Below are 21,878 nucleotides of genomic sequence, written 5' to 3'. Positions count from 1 at the left end.
TTCACATTTATATCTGAAATGTGCAGGGACCTTAAGGTATTTTAAAGTTAATTAGATACCTATATAAGACAGTAGGTTGTTGCAAGTTAATTGGATTTGTAGTAATTATCAATGCATTAAAAAGCATGAGCGCAATAATGCAAGTGATCGCTTATCAAGATAAAATTTAAGTCTAACTAAACCATAAGAATCAACACACAAAGTTAAGAAAGGTTGAGTATAATTTAACAAAATGTTTTAACATAATTAATAAATTTTTTTTAGTGTTTTAGGGATAATATTTTTGGTTTAGTTAAAAAATTAGGTCACTGTATCTTCATGGTTTTATAATTTTTTAAAATAATTTTCTAGATATAAATTTGTTTTAACGTTTTAAAAAAAAATACTTGGCTATACAAAGAAAAAGTTCTGTTTATTGGATTTAAAAGAAGGATGAAATTCCTCATTTGTATTTGCTTTATATTGGTTCTAACAACAGGTAAAATATTTAATGTTATCCATTGTATTTCAGCGTTTTAATAAAATTATATTGAATAGTTTTACAATTTAAAAAAAGAAATATTGTGTTCAGCTTACATTTTTTGTTTTCGATATTTTTTATTACTTTTAATTTTCAAGAACTCTCTAAAATTAATTTAAAATACAAAGTGGGATTTTCCCAAGTGACGTCATAACAACTTGGTGCAAGGCGGCACAATCAGGGAGATTATTTCATCATAATCTTAATTTATATTTTTTATTTACGTCACAACTTTCAACATGACATTTTGGGTATGAGTCAGGGTTATTTGTACAAGGATATCTGAAATTCAATTAATCTATAAGTCTTGTGGTTTGTTAAACAAATTTTCTCCAAACCATATATAGAAAAACAACACAACCAAAACACACCCTTATTTTATATTAAATAGGTTTAAAAAACACATGTTTTAAAAATTTATCCTTAATGTGAGAAAGTCGATTTTACAACCCAAACATAAGTAACCCCGATCTAGTCTCAAGTTGCTTTTAAAAGCAGTGGAAATTAAACTCTGGACCTCGTGTAGTTTAGCCAAGTGTTCTGACCACTACACTACGCTGCACATAAAGATATTTTGTTTTCACTATTTACATTTTTGTTATAGGAGTTGTAAAAACACAAGATCCTGTTGATGAAAGGGCAGTTATATGTAAGTATGATTTAATTTTTCTATATTTTTATAAATACCTCACTAAGTAATTTTAAAAGTTTGTAACCACCTTTAGTTAACATATGTTATTTGATATAAGACTGGCAATTTGACAGGCCTTGTAAACCAATCAAAATACAACTTAAAATCAAATTATAATTTGGGAAAATTATAGTTTGAACGTTAATTGCTAGATTGTAAAGCACAGGAAAAATTACACACGAGAAAAATTGTAAAATTATGCAGTTAATTTTCGAAAAATGGCAATTATACCGAAAATAGGTCAGCGCCATTTAAAACTACAACCTTCATTTATTTGCAGTTTACACAAACCGTAATTACGAGACTTTATCGCAAGTTAAACTTAAGAATAATCTGATTAACTTTAAGGTAATCACGATTATTACCACAAAGCCATAAACATTGAACAGGAATAACCACAAACATAAACGTACTGCAAAATTATTATAGCAATTATTTTTACAAAACGTTCACATAAATTATTATTCCAGAAGTGGTTGATTAAATTAATCCTTAAATTACTTTTGTGGGTTAGTTAAATACTTAATATAATTAATTTTTTAGCCAATTAAATTTTCCCCATTTAATTTAGTTGTTTAAAGTAATTGTTGAAAACCGTATTAAAATTGATGTAACCATCATTTAATAATTAAAGTATTTTGTTTATTAAATAAAACTCAAGACCAATTATTCAAAAATTTAAGTAGAGACATATGGATAATAATATTAGGCCTGATTTTAATAGCAAAAAACCTATGCTAACAGCATAATAACATAACATAATAATGTCAATACTAAGCTTCTTACAACACTAAAATTGTGATGGCAGAAAGTTTTAACACGTTTTGAGTTTAATCAACACATTAAAAGTAACATGTCTTTGAACTGTTCACTTTAACCAATATATGTACATATTAAATCCCTTGTCTTGTAAAAAAAATTGTATATATTTGACTTAATGAATGTTCTATGTGTAGCAACATCACCTCGGCATAGTCCACCTGCCTTGATAAGATGGCTTCCTAATTTTAACGAACAGCGACCAACCAGTGCCGTTTTTCTGTGGGACTTCGTACCGAGGGCTACCTATGTTCTAAGAATATACGAGTAAGCAATCAACTACTTTGTAAAATAAGATTTTTGCTTAATTTAAAATTGTTCTGCTTGTTGCTATTTTTATGTGTTTGCATCATGCATTTAACGTATATGTTTTGATGCTTTTAGAGGTTCAATTCTACAACGAGAGTTTCGCAATTTGGAAGAAACCATTTTTAACGTAACTGGGTTGACAGATAACACGACCTACCGAGCGACTGTTTCTTCGCTTTTCAGAGTAGGAGCCGTGTTAGTTGAGAGTGTGGAAAGCAACTCGACGACATTTACAACAGGTTTGTAATAAAAACTAAATAATTACCTTTGGCCTTAATGGGATATTTCTGTATTGTAGGAATTTCAAAAACAACTGTCTAACCAGAAAACGAAATAAACAAGTAGAATTTAATATACATTCACAGTAAAAATAACACCGATTTTCTTATTAAAATTTAACAAGGTTTTAACATGAAATAAGTTGTGGTAAGTTATGTTAATGCCTTAGTTGGTGTTACAAACATTCATTATAAATATTGAGTTAAAATTAGCACCAGACCGACTACACATATGACAAAGACATCTTGATAAAAAAAACTAATAAAGTTTACAAATCTTGCATATGAATTATAAAAATATAAAGATATAAGAAATATTACTTTTTGCAGACGAAATATGCAGAAACGGCAAGATTTTTACAGCGTGTTTAGCCGAGTGCATATTTACTTGCGAGTATCCCAACCGAGTTTGCAGTAAAGTATGTATTCCGGGTTGTAATTGCGATCTTTCGATACACGTTCTACACGATGGTATTTGCATTCCCCAACAACTTTGCCCAGCTCCACTAAGTAAGTAACTTGTATATACATTTGATATATAGAATTATGGCGACCATTTTTTAATATATTACTTTATTACATTATTGAAGAATGTAAATTAAAAAATGGAAATATTAAAATTTGCAATAGTTGGGTATAAGTTAAGCAGAACTGAAAGACATGTTTTTTCTTCTTATGAATTTAATTTTTAAACTAAACTTTTTTTTATTAAAAACCTTTTTTGTCAGGACCAATTAGAAGACCCACGAATCTGCAATCTTTTCCTATAGGAAATACTCCAGATCGAATTATTTTGGCCTGGAATGAAGTGGATGAAGCCGAAACTTATGCAGTAACGGTATAAAAATTGCATTAATAAACTTTAATATATAGTTATATCTCTTGTATAATTAACTATTTTCTAAGTAAGGGGCTACCAAATAAAATCACACAATCAAGTAAATTAATTTTACAACCCAGTCTTAAAACTTCACTGGCTATACACAAACTACTACAAAAATTTCTAACATCAACATCGCTTTATTGTTCAGGTAGCACTAACTTCCGATCCGACCAACGTGCTTCAAAGATTAAATACAGATATTCCATTCGCACAAGTCGGAGATTTGATTCCGGGCGAGGAATATGTGTTCAGAGTAACAGCTAACTTTGATCAAGCAGACTTAGGTCGATCTTCTACTTTACCTCCACGTTCGGTTTCAATCTCAAATATTGGAGAGAATAGCTTCGTAGTAAGGTGGTCAGATACACCAGGAGCAAAGGTAAGGTTTTAGTTTTTGTTTATTTAATAAATTTTTACGCATCTTTGAAAAACTTACGGTTAAAAGTTCTTGTTAATAAAATATATAAATTTTGTAAAACCATCAATGAAGTTTACATACTCAAAATATTAAAATAATAACAAAATACGAAGCAATGTAGTCATTACTAAATTATTTTTTCTTTTATTAGTCGTACGGAATAAGACTTTACGAAGGCGACGATAACAATACGGCAATTTATGCGAACGACTTGATCGCTCGCACCACGATCGAATTCACCAACCTAGCACCTGGTACTGTTTACAACGTTGCTGTATCAGCGGCTATCATTTTCGGTGACCCGGGTATTCTAAGCCCTTTAACCGGTGTTCAAACCCTAGGTGTGTATGACCCAGTTGGTGCTGGAAGCGGAATGAGTTTGGTTTCGGCTGTTATGCCGTTAACTACTAGCCCAACTACCACCACAACAACTACAACGACAATAAAACTAACACTGTAAGTTTAAGCTTGAAATTTTAAATGGTGTTAACATTTTTCACAAGCTTTAAATAAAAATGGAACTTTAGTACTAGTTTACTTATTTCAACATGTTTGCAAATATTTTAAAGCTTCTCACACAAATTTTTAACAATAAGTTGTCAACACTTCAAGGGGATGCATTTTAATCTATGCAGCAAGAACAAAATATTGTTTTTAAATGTTGTTCTCTCTCGTGTATTTGCCTATACCAAAAGATCATATTTAAAAAACATAACACAGTAATTGTATGTCGATAACATATGTCAAGCTTGAACATTATTTTAAGTAGAAAACATCAAATTATCCTGTTTTCCTTATTTGTTTAAAACGCTGCTGATTTAAGAGATTTGTAAACAACAACCAGCAGATGTTTGCAATAGAATCTTAAATCTTAAGCAAGAAAACCCAAAATTAAACGTTTTGTTATTCCTTATAGATGCCAACAGAGATACAATGTTATAAGTCAGTTCCTTAACACCGCCGATTCGACGTCATCTGTTAACCCACGACTCCCCATCTGTGACCCGGCTGGCTTCTTCGTTACAACAGTTTGTGACGAAATAAAAACCAACGAGTGTCACTGTATCGATGCTGATACGGGTGATAAGATTGAAGGAAGCGACTACGGGGGTAGTAACTCGGGAATTCCCCTGGATTGTAACCGATGTAAGTCCAGGTCTACTTGTATATAAAAATTAACTTCAAAAATAAAAAAGTTTTTTTATTATTAGAAATTATGATACTATAACAGAGTGTTATACAAAACGCAAAATTTATAAATTTGTGTTTGCACTTTTTTTAGGCCATTTTGTTTTGCTAATAATCAAGCTTAAAGATTATACTTAATTCTAAGGTTCAATACCATTTTAATATATGTTAATACCAAAACAGTTAATCAACCATCATACAGGTTTACTTATACCAAAGGTATTACACTATTTTATCTAAAAAAATATTTGAAATAAAAAAAATATTCCAAAAATTAATTTTTTAATTTTTTTTTAAAATAGCTTAAGATAAATTGTTTTTATATGTTTATCGAGTTGTGTGTGTTGTTGAGTTGTGTTTAAGCTATCTATAAACGCCGGGCTCAAGAGAAATAGTGTGGCTCGAACCCAAAACCTTTCGGCTCGTATTTCGCTTCCATTACTAACATACAGCTCTGCCAGACTTAATTTTTTTTTTTTTTTTTTTTTTTCAATATCGCCTTATGGTGATAGGATTCTATATTTTTTATTTGGGAAGGGTGTGCTGTTATGACGTGTTTTGAGCTATCCGTAACGGGCTCAAGGGCGAATAGTGTGACGTTGGTGCGGCTCGAACCCGAAACCTTTCGGCTCGTAGTCCGACGCCATGACCGGTTCGCCACACTACCGGACTTTAATTTATTTTTAAATTTTTTAAATAGTCGGAACATTCGGTGATCCTCCAAGTGATATAAGAACAACTGGGGTCACAAGCTCATCGGTTACAATAACATGGGCAGAAACGCCAGAAGCATTTGCATATATTGTGATATTAAGTGCTGTTGGAATAACAAGAAGTACCACAGTAACTGATCGATCCGTCGAGTTCCGAGATTTAGAAGCGGGAAAAGATTATCTTATTAGAGGTTGGTGTTTATTTCAGTTTTAGGCTATGGAAATTACGTTAAAGCAAGATTGTATTTTCAACAATATTAGACGCGCAAATTAGGATTTTATTAAAATAGTAAATAACCTAAAAAGTTGCTTAATTAACGATTGGCATTACATCGGAGTTTAATTTTAGTACTTGCTTTGAAAATCCAATTTTAAACTAAATATTTTTTTTTCTTGTATATATCTTTATCCTCGATGTGGGAAAGTCGAAAGCGCGACTTAAACATAGAATAACATAAGTTACTCCGACCCAGTCTCGAGTTACCTGTGGCAGTTTGGGATATTATAGAGACCATATTTACCCGGTAATTATACTGCTGATTAAGTGCTGGCTCAGCAGGAGTTTATAGCGTTTATAGCGCCTTACTCAAGGGTGCTACAGCATGAGATCAGTGGGGATTGAACCCACGACCTCATGTATGGTGTAGCAAGAGTTCTTACCACTACACCACGCTGCCGGTTACCACTACACCACGCTGCCGGTTCAAATAACACCCTAATTGAAACAAAATGTGACTATAGAGTTATACTTTTAAAATAGTTATGTAGAAAGCTTCTTAAGTGATAGTTAGAAGTAGTTTAGTTAACTCAATGTTTTTTAGTTACTGGTGTCAATGGAAGAGGAATTTCATCACCAATGGGCTTCCTCCCTATCAAAACATTGTATATTGATCCACCGAGATCACTTCGAGCATTCACACGCAGTCCTACCAGGTAAATCACTTCAAGAGTGATTAGTTTTAATTCTACGTAGAAATAAAGTATTTTTAATTTTGGACTATAAGTAGGGAAATTTCCAAACGCACTAAGTGTATGTTTTGTACACAATATTCAAATTAACTGAGATGCGAAAGTTTATAAATATCTGATACATACGTTAATAGTCTAAAAATAATCGAAAAGTATCCAGCCTTTAATTATACATTGCCAAAATTCACATAAAATGTATAAACGCTATCATAAAGCCAACCTAAATAGCAATACGCCCTTAAACACAGTTTTCTGGTATGTAATAACACAATGTCGTGATCGATAAATGTCACCGAGACACTTTTTTTTGATAAACATTGTCTTTACAAAAAACATTTTTTTCTAGTGTTCGAGTTGTCTGGAGGAATAATCCTGCAGCCGACTACTACAATGTCGATATATTTAACTTAGAAACGAATGAAGTTGTTCAATCAGTTACTCAACTCGCAGATATTGTTTGGGTCGTAACAGGCCTGACACCAACGACTGTTTATGAAGTCAGAGTAACGTAAGTTACCTTTAAATCTAGTTTTTACTTCAAACTGTTTTTTTTTTGTATATATCTTTATTTTCGATGTGGGAAAGTCGAATGCGCGACTTAAACATAGAGTAACATCAGTTTCTCCGACCCAGTCTCTAGTTGCCCTTAACAGTTTGGGATATTATTGATTAATATTGCCTATTAATTAAGCTGCTGATTAAGTGTTGGCTCAGCAGGAGTTCATACCGTTTATAGCGCCTTACTCAAGGACGCTACAGCATGAGATCAGTGGGAATTAAACCCATAAACTCATGTGTGGTGTAGCAATTTAAATATTATAATATAACATCTAATGCAGTTTTGGTAATTTTCCTTTCAACTTTGAAAATTGCAAAGTGTAAAATATTAAGGTGTTATACAAAACGAAGTTTAAATTTTTGGACCCAAAAGATTAATTTAAACGTTGTTATTTAATTTAAACACTTCTAATTTTTTACCTAAAAATCAAATACAACAGTATTTATTTGTTTTTCAACAAAATGGAAATATAAACACATTAGCTAATCTTGATTTTTGGTATTATCAGAGCAAGCGTTATGACCAGTCCAGGCGTCAACTTTACCAGCGCAGTAGTCTCAGTTACAACGTTTACAAGATGCGTACTTCCTCCATTAGACGTACTTTTCGTTGCTGATATTTCGTCGAAAACTGGGTTCAGAAATTTGAACCTTGTCAAATATTTCATGGCAAACCTGTCACAAATTTTACCGCCAATCGACAAAGATGATGCAACTGGTTCAAGGCTTGCTTTGGTTAAATATTTTAACACACCATCTACAGTATTTAACTGGGACAGGTTAGTAAATATGAAGATACAAATCATCTTGTAAAATAGTTTTTATCTTCATGTAAAATTAAAAATCAACTTTCTTGACTTCCCTTTAGGAAATAAATATTCTTACAAACTTTAAATTCTGTAAAATTTGATGTACTAACTTGTCATAGAAATTCGGCCATAGAATTCTTGGTTGTTAATTATACTCCATTTTAAATTGTCCATAAATGACACTTAAGTATAAGGATGTTATTAGGGCTTACAAAAGCATTAATGTATGATAATATGTAATATAATCATTATGTATAGGTTTACAAGAACTCCGGATGCGGTTGGTGCTTTAAGGTTTCTAAGATACGGAGCTGGTGCTTCAAATATGAGATCCATGGTTAGACATGTCTATGATCACTTCGTCAACCCAGCACGAAATAGGAATCCTGTAAGAGATGGTGCCTTGCAAGTGGTAATCATATTTTCTGGAGGTAAGATAACTTTTTTGTGCTTCTTTTTGTTACAAAAGGTTAACTTATGTAAAATATTAGAATATAATTTTGTGTACAATATTTGAGCAAAAATTATAAATTTGCTAAACCCTTCCACCAAAAACTAACTGTTTTTTTTAATAACACACCAACTGCTGTTATAATGTTGCATTTCACACCTAGCCTAAGCGTTACTTTATTTTAAAGTGCCCCAAAATACACTCAGTAGAATATTTAACAGTTAAAGTTCACATTTTAATAAAACAGGGAATTATTTCAAGGGGCACAGTAGGCTTAATTTCCTTTTAACCTTAATCAAGATATTTTTTTGTATATATCTTTATCCTCGATGTGGGAAAGTCGAATGCGCGACTTAAACATAGAGTAACATCAGTTACTCCGACCCAGTCTCGAGTTGCCTGTGGCAGTTTGGGATATTATAGATTATAATTGCCCGGTAATTATGCTACTGATTAAGTGCTGGCTCAGCAGGAATTCGTACCGTTTATAGTGCCTTACTCAAGGGCGCTACAGCATGAGATCAGTGTGGATTGAACCCACGACCTCATGTGTAGCAAGTGTTCTTCACCACGCTGCCGGTTTTTAAAGACTCGTCCCAATAAAACTAAAACTTTTTTAAACCTAAACTTACTTCTACAGGTAAATCTGACGACGGCCTTTCTAATACACTTACTCGAAGGTTGGCGACGCAACCCAATGTGATTGTATTTTCAATCGGAGTAAACGACAATGGTATAGGATCTTCGTTGACCGAACTTGAACTACTTGCAACAAGCATCAACACAAGACTAGTTGTGCCAAGCTACGATAACCTGAATTCTCTTTCCGTTAACGTTCAGCAGCAAATTTGTGATTTTGCAAATTAAATTGTAAAATGTATTAAAGTTACATAAACATTTCCTACCGGTGTTTACCGCTTGCAAATTTACAACTTTTTCGAGACTTAATTTATTTTTTCGGGTAATAAGAATACTTTCTGTTGTAAAGCGACTTTATTATTTTTAAAAATTAATAATGGAATACATTTTACTTTATTGTACTATACAAAAAAACTTTGTGTTAGTTAACGTCTGTAAACCAAGTTTGTGTATATTGTCGTATGCTTATTAAAGATAATAAGACGAAACTGGGACTCTAATTGTTTAGCCATACTGGATTTTGTGTAGTTAAAAAGAGGTTTGTTATTTTTAAATACAATAAAATTAACACATTTGACTTGGCAAGTTCCCCTGTATAAAATGCTTAGCAGGAGTGTAAGCTAGTAACACTTCTTGATCACGAACTAAATCGCATCAAAAATAAAAAATGCACGCATTTGAAAAGGACCGTTAAGAATTGATTTTACTTACCTTTATATTGGAAGTCATGTTAGTATTCCAATGGCCACTGAAACTTAATGTGAATGTACGAGAAATTCACACCGTCATATGTAGTAAGCCACATACAAATATGAAGTCACTATAACGTTACGTTACCTATTTGATCAATTGTGGTTAAGAATTTTTTCTTCCGGAAAAAGACACGTGACTACTAGAGAAAAGTCACGTGGTCACTGATAGCCAGTTGCCAGTCACATGACCAATAAAGAAAATAGTAACGTGATTACTGCAAGCCAATCACGTGACCATACACTTTTTAAAAAGTCTTTTTTAACTTCGCCTACGTCTTATATATTAAACAACTGTTTAGCATAGAAAAGAAAACATTTTATTGTAAGTTGGGTAACCGTATGCTACGATCCAACCCTTAATTATACTTGAAGTGTACGTAAAGCTAACACACATAATTAATTTTCCTAATTCGAATCACATGGTCATGACGTCATCAGACCTTGTTCAACGATACTGAATCAAATTCGTTATTTTTGGACCAATCCATTTTAAGTTTGTGTTGAGCTACTGCATCACTGACGCGGTCGTCTATCATCTGTTCAGTGAGTGTTCCTTCTGTTGAAGCATAACCTAAAGCCTGTGTAGAAAAACCAAAGTACTATAACAAGTGTCTTTTGATACTTAGTAAGAATTAATTTGTCCTACAAACTCTCTAATTAAAATTTGCTGGTGGTATTGATATTACTTTACATAAAAATATATTATATTCTAAAGGCAAAAATATAATATTGAGCAAAGTTTACCTTAGTTTGGTGTAAAAAAAATAATATCTTAAATATTGACTTAAACAGGCAGCGTGGTGTAGTAGTCAGAAAACTTTCTACACTACATAAGGTCTTGGGTTCGATCCCTTCTGCTTTTACGCTGTAGCGCCCTTGAGTAAGGCGCTATAAACGGTATGAACTCCTGCTGAGTCAGCACTTAATCAGCAGCATAATTACCGGTCAAATATAATCTATAATATCCAACATTGAGGATAAAGATATAAACAAAATAAATGTTCTTCATAGATTACCTGCCAGGCTACAGCTAATTTCGATATTTCTCTGCCAGACATTCCTTCAGTTCGCTTTGCTATTTCGCTACATTTTGGTCCAAAATCAAAATCACCCAATCTTAAACGTCTATAAAAAAAAACATTTTTATTGCATGTAGCTTTATATTCAAGACTGGGTTGGGGTAACAGCTGTAACTCTATGTTAAGGTTGCACATTCGACCTTCCCACATCAAGGATAAAGATATATACAAAAAAAATAAATATTTTAGCTTTAATGTTAAACTTACTGTTTTGAGTCTAGAGCAGGTTCGAGGACATATTTATCGAAATAAAGTCGAACTAATCTTTCTCTTTCTTCTTCCCCTGGTAAATCAAACTCAACAATTTCATCGATTCTATCGTTAATTGCCCAATCCAGTTGCTCAGGTTGATTACTGGCTAATACCATCATAAATCTAAGAAAAAAATATTTGTTGATTTGTAAATTACATATTTAAATACATATATCCTTGATTCGGAATGTGGAAAGACTGTTTTTCATTCTAAACGTAGAGTAACATTTGTTACCTAAAACCAAGTTTTGAGTTGACTTTGGCAGTTTGTGATATTATTGTTATGTTATAATTGGCCTATAGTAAACCTATAAATTGGTTTTTAAACTTGGCATGCCTAAAAATGCTACAGCAAGTAAGCAATGACGAATAAAAACATGATATGTAGTTAACCTTAGTGTTTTAACCACTACATCATGCCTCCAGACCTTTTTTGATATTTATTTTGAAAAATATTCCGTGATAACTTTTAGTGTATTAGTATACTCTATTACTAACTTAACATTTGTAGCTTGTATACGTACCTAAAGGTACACATAATATTTAAAACTTTTTAAAAATACAAAAACCAAATTGTAAAAAGTTTTTTTTTAACTATATATAAATATACAGCTACACAAATTATGTAAACTATATAAAGTACATATAACAAGATTACTACATACTTAAGTAAATAGAAAATAAATACATACTTGTTTGATTGGTCACCAGTTCTATATAAAAACGCATTCAAAGTAGCTCTTAAATCTTCACTAATTTTTTCCTACAAAAAAAATTATATAAATAATTAAAAAAAATTTTTTAAATTTTTGGAAATTATTTTTTATAAAACTTACAGTTGCTCGTTTTCTTAGGAATGCATCAGCTTCATCAACAAATAATAGCAATCTAAAAAATGTTAAAAAAAATTAATTTCAAAAAATAATTTTTTAAGAAAAAAATCCGAAAAAAATTTTACCCTCTTCTACTGCTGTTAGCCCAATCAAACATTTTATGAGTTGCAGTCACTCCCTCTCTTCCCATTGGAGCAACGTCTCCTCCTGTCATAATGGCGAAGTCCATCCCCGAGTGCATAGCTAGTTTCTAGTTGAATAAAGTATCAAAACATAAAACAAAAATTGTCATTAGTCAATACACCAGCAGCGTGGTGTAATAGTCAGAACACTTGCTCCAATACATGAGGCCAGGAGTTCGATTCCCTTTAGTAAGGCACTATAAATAGTATCAATTTATAAGCCAGCACTTATTTAGCAGCTTAATTATCAGGCAATTATAATTTATAATATCCTAAACTGTCAAAAACAACTCAAACGTGGGTCGGGGTAACAGTTGTTACTCTAAGTTTAGGTTGTGAAATCGACCTAACTACATCAAGGATAAAAACCATCAAAATAATTACAATCTTATTTGATTAAAAACACTGAAATCTTACTTTTGAAAATAGAGTTTTTCCCGTGCCAGGAGGTCCGTGTAAAAGAATATTTCTGTAGACTCCTTTGTTCCTTTTTGTGTTCCTAGTTGCTATGGTAATATCTCGGACACGTTCTTCTAATATCGGCTAGTCATCAAAATAATGTTGTTAAAAATGCAACCAAAAAATAAAAAAATTTGAATCACTTGTACTTTATTGTCCTTTTAAAAACTCTTTTACTTTACAGTACCTGCTAATTTTTTTTCATACTAAATGGTCCTTGCTAATTAATTGTCTTTCAGATTTTACGATTCTTACTAATTCTTTCTAGTACTTTTCAATCCTCACTGATTCTGTCTCGAATTTTATGAATATGATACATGCTATTTTTTTCTTGTACTTAACAGTCGTTGATAATTCTTTTTTAAACGGCTCACTTTTGTATATCATAATCCTAATTTTTTGCAAGAACTGCAAATTACAAGTGATCCAAAAGTTTTATTAAAATATTCAAGCTAATTACAAACAAAAACTTACTTTTAAAACAACTCCCTTTAATGCATCTTCCGGTTTACTCAAAAACCGTCTAGTCGTTATAATTGGATGTTTCAGGGTTTCCAATAAAGTAAAACGACTTGTTTCCCGAACTAGAGATGGTTTACCTAACCTTGCTTCAATATATCGAGCCACAACCCCGATTGCGTTTTTAGAAGTATATATGCCAGCCGCTGCTAATGATAAACCAATAGCCTAAAAAAATGTTAAATATATTTGTAATTTTTTTTAGTTTAACCGGCAGCGTGGTAAGATGGTTGGAACACTTGGCTTTACAACATGAGGCCCTGGGTTCGATCCCCACTGCTCTCATGCTTTATTGCCCCTGAGCAAGGCATTATAAACAGTAAAACCTTCTGCTGAGCCAACACTTAATTAGCAGCTTAATTATCGGGCAATTATAATCAATATTTTTTCAAACTGTCAAAGACAACTGGAAACTGGGTCGGGGTTACTGATGTTACTCGACATAAATACAAAAAAATTGGATTTAATTAAAAAACTTTTAACAAACTAAAATAAGTTTTTTATATTAAATAAAATTGTGACGTACAGCTGCCGTTATTTTATCCCAATCACTTAAGAAAGCTTTTGCTCCATCTCCAAGCACAGTTCCTGCAGTTCTAAATATTTAAATAAGATTTTAATAAATTATTTAATGCCAGTCAAAAAGTTTTTTAAATTGATTTAAATTAAAAAAAAATACAAATATTGTTTAACAAAAATAACTAAACAAAAATAAAATCAAATAAGCATATATATATGTATACAAAATATGTGTTATAAAATTTAGAAGATATATAAATATATTTATTACAAATAATTAACCTAATATTTGAAAGAAATATAATAAAAATTTTTAAAAACAACCTTTTTACACAAAAATATTAAAAAAAAAATAAAACAAAATACAAAATTTGTATTAAAAATATCAAAAATTTTCAGATATAAATATATACAAGTTTTTACAAATAATCACTAAATATGAAAGAACAACAAACTTACTTGATAGATTCGAGCACCGTTTGTCTTTGTTCTGCAGCTTGAAGTTTAATTTCTTCCCTTCTAATATCTTTGTTTTGTCGATCAGCTTTAGCTCGAGCAACCGCCTCTGCTTCAGCTCTTGCCATCTCATTATCTCTCCTTAACTTCATTTCATGCTCAAGAGTAGCTGTAAAAGTTAAAACAGTTTTTATTTATTTGAGAAATAGTCAGATTCTCTAAAATTATGATATGACTAGAACAAATTTGCAAAAAACAAAGAAATATTTAAATGATATATTATACTAAAATAGACAATTATAATCACATAAAAAATTTATATATATATATGTTGATTTTTAAAAATTTAATTTATTCAGTTTAGGTTTAAAATTTAGTAGGCAAGCTCTGAGTTTGAGCATAACCAGTGGCACACTAATTTCTAGTCCCATGTGCCTGAACTTTACTAGCAGCATGGTGTAGTGGTCAGAACACTTGGTTCACTACATGAGGTCTTAGGTTCGATCCCCAATGCTTCCATGGTATAGCACCCTTGAGTAAGGCACTATAAACAAAATAAACTCCTGCTGAGCCAGCCCTTAATCAGCAGCATATTTACAGAGAATTCTAAATCCATAATATCCCAAATTGTAACTGATGTTACGCTATATTTTAGTCATGAAGTCAACCTTCCTACATCGAGAATAAATATAATTTAATTATTTACAGATCGCTTGAACATGACTTAATCAATCCACTTCTCTTAATAAAAAAAAAAACATAAAAAGTTGCACCCTTAGAGCAGACATTTAGCTAATGAATAAAAAGCATTTAACCCACCTCTTCTCATTTGTTCTTGTTTTTGAACAGATTCTTCTTGTCTCTTTAAATTATCGTCGTTCATTGCCGATTGTTGTTTGAGTTGGTCGTCATAACGACGGCGAGCTAATATGTCCTGATACTCCGCTTGCTGAAAATAAAAATTTAATTTATATATAAATTTTAAACTGCAAACTTCATATAAAAAACATAAAAAGGTTTAGATATTAACTAATTTTAAAGGAAAGTAAATAATAACTTAAAAAAATTACATAAATGCTTTAAAATAAAGTTTTAAATAAAACAAAATAAAAATATGATAAATGCACATTAAAATGAAAAGTTAATATCATATATATATCAGGAACGAAATAACGGGTCGCTGTTCGCTAAAAGCAAATCGTTTTTTAAAAATAGCGAATCGTTTTTTACTAATATATTAGAAATAACGAATCAACTTAAAATGGTTCAAGTGATAATAAAACACTATTGTATATTTATATATTTTTTACGAAGCTATCTTAACCCAGTTTCGAACTAATTTAATCACATCAACGTAATCCTGCGTGATTGTAGATTACTATAGAGCATTTAACAACAATTACTTTTCATGTTTTGGCAATGTGTAAATTTTACATTCGCAGTTCGTTTAGTTGTTGCACAATTTTTTAAATACATAACACAGCCTTGAAGTAATTAAATCACACGTTTTTTGTGCCAAAAATTATTAACAATTGTTTAACAATACGTTACAAATAAAAAATGCAACTCGGGACATAGAGTGTTATAAAAAAAATGAAGATCACGACTTAGTCCTAATTATTGCTTTAAAAATGCGACCTTATTTTTAGCGAACCAATTTTTAAAGATTAATTTGTACCCTGTATATATACCCACATTTTAATAAAAGTAATAAATATTACAACACAACATAAACAATTTATAAGATTTTTTGAATCTAATTTAAATAACCGTTTACCTCTTTCTTTATCTTAGCTTCTTGTCCCATGTTTTTTCTCCTTTCTTCTCCTTGTTGTTTAATTTGATCCATTTTGATATGTTCAACAGTTGTTTCATATTCCTTTTTTTAATTAAATTCAAGATAAAGTTAGGTAATAACATCTTACAAACTTGTTTTTAGACAAACAATCTTTAAAAAATACTGAAAAGATGATAAATTATAAAATTAGATGGGCTATTTACTAGAAATGTACAATTCAAATACAGTTTTAACTTAGTAAATTAAACAAAAATCAGTTAAAGAAATGTGGTCATTTACTTTTACTCTGCCTTGAAATTCAATTTGTTTAGTTTGTTCTTGCATTCTCGACAACTCAAGAGCTTCTTTAGCATTTTCTAAAACAAGTTAAAACATAATTTAAAATAGCTGGCTATATATATACCAACATTCAATATTTTTTTGTATATAATTTATCTTCGATGTGGGAAAGTCGAATGCACAACCTAAACATAGAGCAACAACAGTACTCTGACTCAGTCTAGAGTTGCCCGTGGCTGGAATATTATAGATTATATTTGCCAGATAATTATGCTGCTGATTAAGTGCTGGTTCAGCAGGTGTTCATACTGTTTAAAGCGCCTTACTCAAGGACGTTACAGCATGAGAGCAGTGGGAATTAAACCCACGACCTCATGGTGGTGTAGCAAGTATTCTAACCACTACACCATGCTGCCGATATGTTGGCATGTAACCATGTTTGTATTAAATTTACATAAATTTTACCTAGATTGAGTAAACAAAAAAATATATAATAAAGTAAAATGTAGACTTTGCAAATATAATAAAGTTAAATATTAAACAATATTACTTGATCTGTCTAATTCTTTTGCAGCTTGAGCAGCTCTTTCTAGACCAGTTGGATCAAAATTTGACCATTTGTCTCCCGGTTTATTTTTCACATCTTTTGATTTATCCTCAGGAGGGGTCGGAGGGGCAGGAATTTGAGATGGGTCAAGTTTTATTTCCGGGATTTCGGGCCCGGAAGTCCCGAAAAATTTACCTAGTATGGAGCCATCCATTTTTAGTTTAAAATATATCTAAAATTTGAAGTAGACCAGTATATAAAATCGTTTTTTTAAATATAAATCTTAATTTTTAATCGTTATTTTAAAAGCTAACATAAACGCCGAAACGTTTAATACTAAGTACTTTAAAGTAATAAATACCTAATACATTTACATATATAACCTAACCCAGTGGAAAACTAACTTTGCTGTTTGTGCTGGCTTTTAAAAAATGTCGAAATTTGCAAAAAAAACAATATTTAATTGACCGTTTACCATTTGGAATTAAATTTAACACTTTCTCAATAGCATAACCGGTACTTAAACAAAAAATGCCTTAAATAATATTTAAAATAATAACATTTTTTGAGAAATTTAGTTACGCTATTCAACTCTTTCACCTTAGTAACCGATATTGAATCATTTTTAATGTTAAAATTTTTCACGTGCGTTGCTTGTTTATTTTCACATCTTTTCATCTGTTTACTATTTATGGTTATCCTCAAATAAGTATCAAACAAAAAATTGATTAGTTAATATTTATTATTGAAAAACAACACAAATTAATTAATAAAATGCAAATTCATTTCCAAATTTCAGTTCCGTTGCTTGATTTGACCGCTTTATATTAAAAATTGCGGACAGGCGCTGTAGCATATTGGATCAGCAATACCGCAGTCAGTGCAAGCATAACTTCCTATCGAAACTGTAAAATTTAAATTGTTTAAAACATTAAAAAAGCATTAAAAATATTAGTATCAGTTTTTAAACCTAAAACGGATTAAAACGGCAAGGTAATAACATGTATAATATGATTTTGGTATTCTTACCGTCTCCAGCAGAACGTTGTCCATAACTAGATCTCATAGCCCTAGCACAGACAGTATTCATAATTTCAGGCATGACTTGCTCTTTAACACACAAGAACTCAACAGCTAGCAACGCAGCCTGCTTCAATTCAACCCTTGCTGCCTCAGAGAATTCAATTCTCTGTCGAAATAAAAAAATCGCGTGTTTTTTAATTTTATTTATCCTCGAAGTGGGAAGGTCGATTTCACAGCCTAAACGTAGAGTAACATCAGTTACCCCAACCCAGACTCCAATGGTATTGGCAGTTTGGGATATTATAGATCATTAGATTTATAATTTAAAAAGCTATTGATTAAGTGTTGGCTTAGCCAGTATTTATACGGTTGTATGCGTTAATTTAGAGTACGTATAAAAATGTCAAACTTATGCTTAAACTAAAATTAACAACTATACAGTGATCTCTTTGTTCTACATGAATACGTACCCTCAATATTTCTGTTTCTTCGTTAGTTGCAATTGAGTTGGCCGACACGAGGGCAAGACATGAAATCATCATAAAAACAATCTTCATTTTGATTCTTGGTTTTTGTTGGTATCTCTACTACTTGAACTGAAATGTTTAAGAACTGATGACAATATGAAATTTTGGACCGAATTTATAGGTTTTTGAAAGGCGAAATTATCTATAGTTGGGCTAAATTTGGGACTATATACATAATATTGTAATTATTTAATCAACTGTCCATATGTTGTTATTGAAAAACAAAAAAATAATTATTGTAGTATTTCATCTAAAGCTATATTAGCCAGTTATTAGAATATGTAATTTAAAAGCTATTACTATATAAAAGATATTGCTAGAAATTCTATTTAAAGACAAACTACTTGAAAATTTGCATTCTCATACTATCCTGACATCTTTATAAACATTGGTGACGTTGTTTTTCTACGTCTAAGAGATATCAATTATATCGATTATACATTTTCTCCAAATTAATTTAATAACGTTACTGATAAAAATTTATTAAAAATGTTGCTAGAAAAATTTCAAATTTAGTATTTTTGACTCTTAAGCTACATATCTATAAATTCATAAATAAAAGGGTTTAAAATTTAACAAAATTATGAAGATTGTTATAGTTTTCTTGTCGTGCTTTGATTTTTGCCAATTCTATTTAACAAAAAACAGTAATAATGTCTTAGGAAACTACATTTACTATTGACAATTTTAGGCATTTTAAAGAATACTAAAAAATAATCTTTCTAAAATCATAAAAAACCGGCAGCGTGGTGTAGTGGTAAGAACACTTGCTACGCCACACAGGAGGTCGCGGGTTCAATCCCCACTGATCTCATGCTGTAGCGCCTTTGACATTTCATTGATTGAAAATGTCTAGATAGTATAGTTTAAGGCTCTATACTAACAGAAGCCAAACTGATTTTGGTATTGCAAAAAAACTCTTATACATATATATTACTTTTATTAAACAAAATAAAAATGAAAAGCTAAAAATAAACAAACTACACGTCATAAATGTCTATTATTACGTCATAAATGAGTATCCACAAGTGTGAGAAGTTGTTTCGGCGACGAGTAAGGATCGAAGTCGTTTTCAGCAAACTAAAAAAAGAAAAATTGGTTAAAAAATCTAAATTTTAAAGCTTTAATTTTATATTATTTACTCTTGAACCAAGTGTTAACAGAAGGACTAAATACAAGACATAGATTGGCCACAAATTTAGGTCCTTAAATATAGCTCATGCATGTCTTATATTCATATACAATTTTTGGTAAGTTTAAAATGTAACAAAGGTTGAACAAAGTTGCAGCAGAAACGTGCTTATTTTTTGATTTGTAAGCTTATTTTGTCTTAAAAACATTCAAAAATGTTAATCATCGATTTAATGAGGAAATGAATTCCTTTAAACTTAATCATTTATATTGGTGAATATTGTGGTTTTTTCAAAACTGGTCCGCGAAAAAAATTTAGTTTTAAATCGGTCCGCAGTGCGAAAAAGGTTACCGATCCCTGATTTAAATAATTTTACAACAAGTATACATAAATTAGGTTACTACCTGCAATATTTGTAAAAATTATTTATTTTTTTTTTTAATTTTTGCATGCGTTAACAACACATATAACAAGCATGCCTAACATGGACACCTCACAGTTTCTTACGTTTTATAAAATTACTGCTGGCTATGGCCCTTTTAAGATAATAAAACACAATTATATCATCGTGTAAGGACCATTTTCTTTGTAGTAATACGTCAATGGAATATCTGTATCAACATTAGACGGTCTTCTGGGTTTAAATCTGTGTTTATTCGGCAACGCGTACGGCAACTCCTTCTGTTTGTGCATTCGTGACGTCAGATGTACGTCAGAGCCTGCGTCATCGAATGAAACGTCATCAAAGTCGTCATCGTTGATCCGCGAAGGGTAACGTAGCGATAACCGTCGTCTGTCGTTTTCGAAACGAATATTTCGATCTTGGGGGTAACGATGTCTCGGGATTCGGACCCTAAAATTCGCGCTAGCCTCGTCCTCAAAAAAAGGCGATTTTCTCATACTTACATTGCTTATCATTCCGCTATCTCCCGCCCTCGACAATCTCCTCATATAAGCGTCGTCGTCAAATGACGACACGCGCTCCCATTGGTCGTTTGCGCGTAGAAAGTCGTCGTCGAAGCTGATGTCCTGACCAATCAGATGACCGCTTTTATGTAAGGACTCGGCAGAATAAGAACGGTTCATTTTACCGCGTGGATTTGGTTTTGAATCAACTGGACAGCTCTAAAATAAAACGATTTTTTTAGTTATGATATTCAGTTTACAGACCGGCAGCGTGGTGTAGTGGTAAGAACACTTGCTACACCACACATGAGGTCGTGAGTTCAATCTCCACTGCTCTCATGCTGTAGCGCCCTTGAGTAAGGTGCTATAAACGGTATGAACTCCTGCTAAGCCAGAACTTAATCAGCAACATAATTACCGGGCAATTATAATCTATATAATATCCCAAACTGCCACAGGCAACTCAAGACTGGGTAGGAGTAACTGATGTTACTCCATGTTTAAGTCGCGCATTCGACTTTTCTACATCGAGGATAAAGATATTTACAAAAAAAAAAGTTAAAAAGATTTGCTTTTAACAGTTTGTTTGGAGATAGAACTTACATGAACACTATAGTTATAAATGCTTCCATCACTTCGGTAAGGAGGTAAAGGTGTCATTCCTAACATCAGATTGCCGCGCGGTGGCGTCCTTCGACTATCACTCAACTTTAATTGCGACCTCTGATGGTCAAAATTTTCCGATCGACCCATTCGGCGAAACGCAATCCAGATCAATAGAAACAAGATAATTATGACTAAGATAGCCATCGAAATAACGAACCAAATGTTTTTATAGAATGGCATTTGCGCGGTACTAATGTTAGGGTTTATGGTGTCGTTGTTATTCGTTTGAATTTCGCTTGGCATAATAATATCTAAAAATGTAAAAAAAAAATAAATTTAAAAATCTAACAACGTGAATACAGATTTTTTTGTATATATCTTTATCCTGGATGTGGGAAAGTCGAATGCGCGACTTAAACATAGAGAAACATAAGTTACTCCGATCCAGTCTCGAGTTGCCTTTAGCAGTTTGGGATATTATAGATTATAATTGCCCGATAATTATAAGTTGCTGATTAAGTGCTGGCTCAGCAGGAGTTCATACCGTTTATAGCGCCTCACCCAAGGGCGCTACAGCATGAGAGCAGTGGGGATTGAACTCACGACCTCATGTGTGGTGTAGCAAGTGTTCTTACCACTACACCACGCTGCCGGCTATATGTTATTTTGCCCAATTTTTATTCGGCAGAAGTCTATAGCGTTTAATAGTGCCTTACCTAAGGGCGTAACGACACAGAAGCAGGGAAGATTAAACATGAGACTTC

General features: G+C 31.8%; 4 protein-coding genes across 4 annotated transcripts in view; 1 reads left to right on the top strand and 3 right to left on the bottom strand.

Annotated features, from left to right (window-relative positions):
* Positions 1 to 349: 349 nt before the first annotated feature.
* On the top strand, positions 350 to 9,747 carry LOC145742822 (collagen alpha-1(XIV) chain-like). The gene is made up of 15 exons (XM_082560642.1): positions 350 to 478; positions 1,125 to 1,169; positions 2,168 to 2,297; positions 2,415 to 2,578; positions 2,948 to 3,127; positions 3,346 to 3,455; positions 3,649 to 3,879; positions 4,070 to 4,374; positions 4,835 to 5,064; positions 5,807 to 6,010; positions 6,641 to 6,752; positions 7,135 to 7,296; positions 7,856 to 8,125; positions 8,414 to 8,586; positions 9,247 to 9,747. The coding sequence occupies exons 1-15, from the start codon at positions 433 to 435 to the stop codon at positions 9,471 to 9,473; spliced, it is 2,589 nt and encodes an 862-aa protein (XP_082416768.1). The 5' UTR covers positions 350 to 432; the 3' UTR covers positions 9,474 to 9,747.
* A 550-nt stretch (positions 9,748 to 10,297) lies between these two features.
* Positions 10,298 to 17,141, bottom strand: LOC145744168 (ATPase family AAA domain-containing protein 3-like). The gene is made up of 14 exons (XM_082562288.1): positions 16,924 to 17,141; positions 16,374 to 16,450; positions 16,074 to 16,175; positions 15,116 to 15,245; positions 14,300 to 14,465; positions 13,848 to 13,917; positions 13,277 to 13,489; positions 12,761 to 12,886; positions 12,287 to 12,411; positions 12,165 to 12,216; positions 12,021 to 12,091; positions 11,284 to 11,451; positions 11,014 to 11,122; positions 10,298 to 10,575 (listed from the first exon to the last, which is right to left on the bottom strand). Exons 1-14 carry the CDS (start codon positions 17,132 to 17,134, stop codon positions 10,432 to 10,434), a joined length of 1,764 nt encoding a protein of 587 aa, XP_082418414.1. The 5' UTR covers positions 17,135 to 17,141; the 3' UTR covers positions 10,298 to 10,431.
* A 601-nt stretch (positions 17,142 to 17,742) lies between these two features.
* On the bottom strand, positions 17,743 to 18,500 carry LOC145742594 (uncharacterized). Its single transcript, XM_082560371.1, has 3 exons — positions 18,375 to 18,500; positions 17,950 to 18,109; positions 17,743 to 17,825 (listed from the first exon to the last, which is right to left on the bottom strand). The coding sequence occupies exons 1-3, from the start codon at positions 18,498 to 18,500 to the stop codon at positions 17,743 to 17,745; spliced, it is 369 nt and encodes a 122-aa protein (XP_082416497.1).
* A 786-nt stretch (positions 18,501 to 19,286) lies between these two features.
* LOC145741811 (usherin-like) overlaps positions 19,287 to 21,878 on the bottom strand; it is a 49,118-nt gene continuing 46,526 nt past the window's right edge. The window contains exons 75-77 of the mRNA XM_082559473.1: positions 21,112 to 21,425; positions 20,509 to 20,727; positions 19,287 to 19,550 (exon numbers count right to left, since the gene is read on the bottom strand). Of these exons, the coding sequence (XP_082415599.1) occupies positions 19,479 to 19,550; positions 20,509 to 20,727; positions 21,112 to 21,425 (605 nt within the window). The 3' untranslated portion in view covers positions 19,287 to 19,478. The remainder of the gene's footprint in view (positions 19,551 to 20,508; positions 20,728 to 21,111; positions 21,426 to 21,878) is intronic.

The sequence above is a fragment of the Corella eumyota genome, chromosome 2 (genome assembly GCF_963082875.1).
Source record: "Corella eumyota chromosome 2, kaCorEumy4.1, whole genome shotgun sequence".
NCBI classification, from domain to species: Eukaryota; Metazoa; Chordata; class Ascidiacea; order Phlebobranchia; family Corellidae; genus Corella; species Corella eumyota.
This window is presented reverse-complemented; position numbering and strand designations above follow the sequence as displayed.

Excerpts from the sequence above, each read along its gene's own strand:
- LOC145742822 (XM_082560642.1), top strand. The coding sequence starts at position 433 with ATGAAATTCCTCATTTGTATTTGCTTTATATTGGTTCTAACAACAG. Across the intron at positions 6,011-6,640 it reads AAAAGATTATCTTATTAGAG|TTACTGGTGTCAATGGAAGA; the intron begins GTTGGTGTTTAT and ends AATGTTTTTTAG. Across the intron at positions 8,126-8,413 it reads ACAGTATTTAACTGGGACAG|GTTTACAAGAACTCCGGATG; the intron begins GTTAGTAAATAT and ends CATTATGTATAG.
- LOC145744168 (XM_082562288.1), bottom strand. The coding sequence starts at position 17,134 with ATGGATGGCTCCATACTAGGTAAATTTTTCGGGACTTCCGGGCCCGAA. Across the intron at positions 16,176-16,373 it reads AATTTCAAGGCAGAGTAAAA|GAATATGAAACAACTGTTGA; the intron begins GTAAATGACCAC and ends AATTAAAAAAAG. Across the intron at positions 12,092-12,164 it reads TCCTAAGAAAACGAGCAACT|GAAAAAATTAGTGAAGATTT; the intron begins GTAAGTTTTATA and ends TTTTTTTTGTAG.
- LOC145742594 (XM_082560371.1), bottom strand. The coding sequence starts at position 18,500 with ATGAAGATTGTTTTTATGATGATTTCATGTCTTGCCCTCGTGTCGGCC. Across the intron at positions 18,110-18,374 it reads AAAGAGATCACTGTATAGTT|AGAATTGAATTCTCTGAGGC; the intron begins GTTAATTTTAGT and ends TTATTTCGACAG. Across the intron at positions 17,826-17,949 it reads ACAACGTTCTGCTGGAGACG|TTTCGATAGGAAGTTATGCT; the intron begins GTAAGAATACCA and ends TAAATTTTACAG.